This window comes from Chiloscyllium punctatum, chromosome 1 (assembly GCF_047496795.1).
Source record: "Chiloscyllium punctatum isolate Juve2018m chromosome 1, sChiPun1.3, whole genome shotgun sequence".
NCBI lineage: Eukaryota > Metazoa > Chordata > Chondrichthyes > Orectolobiformes > Hemiscylliidae > Chiloscyllium > Chiloscyllium punctatum.
In genome coordinates this window covers 139,887,645-139,893,644 of record NC_092739.1, presented here as the reverse complement: position 1 = coordinate 139,893,644, position 6,000 = coordinate 139,887,645, and the positions used below count along the sequence as shown (strand labels likewise).

Genomic DNA, 6,000 nt, shown 5'->3' with positions numbered 1-6,000 from the left:
ATTTGTATATCTCCTTTTTGTATCACCAGGGACAAAGTTTAGGCATTGCTGGTAACACCAGATACAAAAGAAATAAACTAGTAAACTGAACTCCTACAAGTCATTATTTTGAATGAACCCTCATACATTAGAATAAAATGAAAAAAGTCTTCCTCCAAAAACGACTGGCTCAAAACAGCTCAGCCAGGAAAGGGTTCTTTCTGCATGAGGTGGAATCCTTCTTTTACTAAATAGAACATTGCTTTTTTAGTAATGCAGAAAGACCCAGCAAATAAAGGAGGCATACAACGAGAGGAAATGCAAAGCAAAAATCCATTTTATTTCTTTTAAAGACTATAAAAGTCTTCCTTCTAATATTGCTGAGGGGTTTGACTCCTGGGAAATCGATCACAACAGGCAATCACAGTCTCTTTCCAAACCTCAAGTGCTTATTACATTCTTGTGACCATAGTAAGAGATGTCCATGTTATCTATTTGGCCATTTCAGGTTCAAAGCCATTAGCTTTCTCATTGTAAAAGTAAAACGTCAATTTTTTTTTGTTGAAACACTGACAGCCCCCCCACCCTCCTCCCCCACAAAAAGCAGCACTATACCCGCACCGACACCACTGTAGTTAAACCTGTGTAGTTGAATGTAGAATGCCCTTTTTCAAAAAAAAAAAATCCACATCCTTGCAGAGTTCAGCTTTCTCCATTTCAAAAGCTACACATTGCAAAATATCCTCAATGGAGACAAATTTACAGAAAATCTCTTCCTCCAAAATGTTTCTCAAAACCTAAAAATTGGCAACCTTGTGTATCCAAGATCAAGTTGCTGAACCCTCTATCTTCTGTGCACACACGACATGGACTACTGATGTTTTGCACAAAAAAACCTTCAAGCAGTCCAGAATAACAAAATTTTTTTTAATGGACATGAGTTATGCAAAGGTAATCCTCTACCACAACAAAAAGTATAAAAACAACCAGTTTTATCTAGAACATTGTTGCAGCAATTAATTATTTTCTATTTGTTCTAGATCCAAATCGCCACAGTCCAGCCGGAATATTCCTTCGTCAGTGCTTTCACAATCACTTGTATCTTCCTCACTTTCGCTCACAGTGACTTCTTTCCCATAATTCCTTGGATGGGAGCCATCTCGGCTCCCAGGGACATGACATCTTGCAGAGTCGTGTTCTTTGAGTGGACTGGAGCCCGGAGTGATGATATTCATTAACAGATCATTTGAGTCACATGGCGAGGACACAATAGTTTTCATATGACAATCATCGTCATCATCTTCATCTTCATAGTCAAGAGAGCAAAGGCTTTTCGAGTTCTTTAACGTCTGAAATAAAAAACAGCTTGATTAATATGAACACTTAGATGTTCTCTGAATCACTGCGCTTACAGTTGCTCATTTCTTTCATTAGTGGAAGGTATGATAAGCTAAGTGCCATTCTAGCAGTAACTCTGCATATCTTTGAAAAAGGAAGAGGGGTGTTGATAAAGAGAAAAATAAAGTAATACGTATGAATTCATTGAACAGAACTTTGCCAAGTACATGTGGAAAATCAAAGATTATGCTGATTTAATCAGATTAAATAGAATGGTAAGTGAAACCTGAGGAGCATAAGCCTTAGAATATTCTCACTGGATCTCTCAACTTTACAACACAAATGACCCAAGAAGAGTTTGCAGAGAGCACAACTTCACATCACAAATTATGCACTCATTTCGCTGTTTATGGGGTTAACAATCTTAACTGAGTCAGAAGTTATTACTAATGCAAGGGTTGACATCCAAGAGCCTTTGACTATATATAAGTAATAAAAGACAAGTAAAGCAACTGCGTTGAGTTTATTTTCTGCAGTTCAAGCTTCCACTAGTACAAATATATTCATTTTACTTTTTTGAGAAAACGTGAAAAATATAAATTATTGAAAGTGCTTTCTTTCTAACTGACCTCATGGAAAAATACATAAAGGCCCTTTATACTTGTGGCACTTAATATATCTAGAAACAATTTTGCAAAGGAAGACTGGATGGATGAATCAAAGGAAATTAGGACAGTAAATCAAAAGCCAGTATCAGGGGTAATTTGTGGTTGAAGTGGTTAAAGGAGGAAGTTCTAGAGTATGAAGCTTAATTGGCTGCAGAAATAACTGTCAAATGTGTGTCAACAAAGCAACTAAAGGCCAAAAACAGGAAGGGAGAATTTACTTTTCAGTTTTTAAGCACTGAAGATTATGTACAAGAGAAATGGAGATTAATTAGACCATTAATTCTGTTTCTGTTCAAAGAACCTGCCTGACTTGCTGAACATTTCAATCATTTTTGGCTTTCATTTAGGAAAGCCAATCTGGGGAGGGATGTAATCACAATGGGAATTTTAAATTCAAGAGACTGGGAGATCTGTAAGTCACTGAAGGTGAGCAAACAAAGTGAGTCAGACCTGGCGTGGTGAGCAATGAGGGCAGTTTTAGATGAGCTCAAGACCAGCGAGAACATCACTGCAATAGCAGAGTCTGGATAAAAGAAAATATTCAGCAGCAGTTGGATTGAAAGGGGATGGTTTCTGTGGTACACTGAATGTGGGGTTGAAAGTCTAATTTGAGTGTGAAATAGAACACTATCAAATCTCTCTGAAAAAACCAAGGGAAGGGAGAGGCAATCGTGTTTGTGTTAGGTCTTCAAAAGTTAGCTTTTGTTTTTTTTTCAATGGTAGGCTGATTTCAAAATATATGTTATCCAATGTTCACAACTACTCTGAACTTCCCATTCCTTTAGGTATTACTGCAGATGCTAGAGTTTTTTTAAAAAAAAAGAAGTGCTTTCTCTGCCCATTCCTTAGGTTCCGGTCACAAGAATTGTTCCTCCACCACCCCACAATCAATACCCTCAAAACCCAGTTTGATTGTAAACACAAGAACAGCTTCAAACTGTCTAAATGAAACAACCTAAAGTTAAACAAACTTTAATAATTATAAATGATTTACATAGGGTACTTGAAAGGCTGTTTAGAATTGATTTACGTTACAATGTAAACACTTAGTAGAACACCTTTGTATTTAAAAACAGCTAATTATTAATCTCATCATGGTTTCCATCTTGCGAGAACAAAGAGGAAGTTAAATTGCTAACATGACCTCTCAAACTTGCTTCCCTGCTTACAAAATCATCATTAATACCTTTTCAACACAATTACACAACACTTGCACGCAATTTCACAAGCAAAACTGAAATTTACAGTTCTCATTATGGTGTTTGAATTCCTCCATGACCTCATCCCACAGATACCACTTCTGCAGCTTTCCCCAATCTAGTTCTTGTAACCCAAGAACTAAGCTTTTCCAAATCTCCAGTTTTTGTTGGCCTTCCATTGGAAGCATCTTCAATTGTTCGCACATTTGGATCTGGAATTCCTTTCCTAAACATTTATACCTGCACTTTCCAACACCGATCCCTATGACACATTACTGGTCACAGGTTTGCAGCCTGCAAAACAACCTTCCACCATCACCCTGTCTCCTCACTTTAAATTGTAAAGATCAGTACTGGGTTTACTGCTTTTTGTCATTTATATAAATGATTTGCATGTGAATATAGGAGGCATGGTTAGTAAGTTTGCATAAGACACCAAAATTGGTGGAATAGTGGACAGGGAAGAAAGTTATACCAGAATACAACAGGACCTTGACCAGATGGGCCCATGGGTCAAAGAGTGGCAGATGCAGTTTAATTTAGATAAATGTGAAATGTTGCATTTTGGAAAGGCAAATCAGGGTAGGACGTATACACAATGGTTAGGTCCTGGGGAATGCTGCTGAAGAAAACAAACTTGGAGTGCAGGCTCATAGTTCCTTCAAGGTGGAATCTCAGGTAGAAAGGATAGTGAGGGTGGTAATTGGTATATGTGCCTTTATTGGTCAGTGCATTGCATATAGGAGTTGGAGGTCATGTTGCAGCTATACAGGACACTAGGTAGGAGACTTTCAGAATACTGCTTTCAATTCTAGTCTCCCTGCTATAGGGAAGATACTGTGAAACTTGAAAGGGCACAGAAAAGAATTGCAAGGAGGATTTGAGCTATAGGGAGACACTGAATAGGCTGGGGCTGTTTTCCCTGAACTTAGGAGACTGTCAGGTGACCTTATAGAGGTTTATAAAATCTGAGGGGCATGGTTAGGGTAAAAAGACACTGTCTTTTCCCCAGGGTAGGAGAACCCAGAATGAGGGGGCATAGTTTTAAGGTGAGGGGGAAAAGATATAAAAGGGACCCAAGGAACTAGATTTTCATGCAGAGGGTGGTGCATGTATGGAATGAGCTGCCAGAGGAAATGGAGGTGGTTGGTGAAATTACAACACTTAAAAGGCATCGAGTTGGGGACATGTATAAGAAGGGTTTAAGAGGGTCAAATAGGCCAAATGCTGGCAAATGGGACTAGATTAATTTGGGATATCTGGTCAGCATGGAAGGGTCTGTTAATGTGCGGTACAACTTCATGACTCTTCACTCTTTCAAGTTCCTATTTTTAACCTGCCCTAAACCCTCATACAGCTGACTGTCAAACTTTAATATCAGATGTGCTTTTAACCACTTTATTATAGTGATTGTGCAATATATAAATGCAAGCTATTGCCTGATTAAAAAAGTAGTAAACACTATGGCCACAGGCTTACAGATGCTCAGAAAAAGTGCAAAAATCATTTATGGTTTAAACTCAATGAAACTTTACCTTCTCCATACAATTTAAAAAGCAGACCACAAACTTAATGAGTTTTTGCTCTTTATAAAAATAGTCAGTCAGTCTGCTTGTAAATTTTAAGAATGCTTCAAGAAAACAATTTAGTAGACAATATAAAAATAGTAAACTTCTATTCTAGTAAAATTCTCGTTAAACAGGATCAAGTGATCTTATTCACAATATTTCCTATATTAATCGGTGAAAAGCATATAAAAACTAATTTTATCAATACCACTCAAAAAAATCAATCTGGGGTAAGTAATACCAGCATTTGTGCTAGAATTTACATGGGAACAGAAAGTGGTTTGTAAATTTGCTTCACCAGCAAACCTAACTATAAGGCTTTGACACTGAAGAGAACTTGATGCAAACTAAACCAGAAGAACAAAATTTCATTCACACAAATACCAATGAGATAACAGTTTCACAATAGATTCATGGAAAACTCAATGCCTGTCAAAGCACAACGTTTTTGATTTTAGAACCTAGAAGCATGGGTGCAGTTTTGGCTTTTCTTCAGTATTGCAGTTGCAAATAATTCTAAACACTTCTTTTATTTTATCTGACAAATAGTCTGAATCTGATCAAAATGGAGAGATACGGAAGATAAAGTGATCAATCACACTTTATCATAATGCTTTTCGTGCAACTGAAAAACAAGTCGGGGCTATTTCTAATCTCCAATCAACACAGTTGCTGTTAAAGCAAATAGTCCTGCATTGAGCCAGATTCCTCTTCACTTATTTACATTCCAATGGGGCACTCGCTAAAGCATTCCCGGTCTGCATCTGCAACCCAGACAATATTTTGATCAATTATATAAGCATACCCAATTTTTAAGACTGATTCTTAATGACAATAGTCCCACCATTACATAAAAAACAAACGTCTCTGCATTTAAAAAATACATTTCAGTTATGAATTTCCCCATCACATGAGCCACCAGGTTACTTGTGGTTAAAATAGAATCCACAACAATAGAATACATGAAGCTCATTTCCTTTTTCATGAACCAATCTACAAATGCAGAGACAATAAGTTTGGATGAGGCAATAGATGGTCCACAGTCCAACACACGATTAAACAACCCTTTAAATAAACAGCTTTAAAGCCATTGAAGAGTCACCAGGAAGCAACATGAGATTCCATTAATGTATGAGAAGTAGGCCATTCAGCCCTTTAAAGGGTGCTATCAACAATCTGTTAACTCTGAACTCCACCTTTCAGTAACCTATAGTTCACTTTATTGATCACAAGTCTATCTCTGCCTTG

At 37.3% G+C, this 6,000-nt stretch overlaps 1 protein-coding gene across 12 annotated transcripts in view; it reads right to left on the bottom strand.

Moving 5' to 3' along the window:
• Nucleotides 1-653: 653 nt before the first annotated feature.
• Nucleotides 654-6,000, bottom strand: part of LOC140480581 (protein FAM53A-like) — a 106,883-nt gene continuing 101,536 nt past the window's right edge. For all 12 annotated transcript variants that reach the window (XM_072575699.1, XM_072575624.1, XM_072575659.1 and 9 more), the window contains one exon: nucleotides 654-1,328. In XM_072575699.1, the coding sequence (XP_072431800.1) occupies nucleotides 996-1,328 (333 nt within the window). In that variant the 3' untranslated portion in view covers nucleotides 654-995. The remainder of the gene's footprint in view (nucleotides 1,329-6,000) is intronic.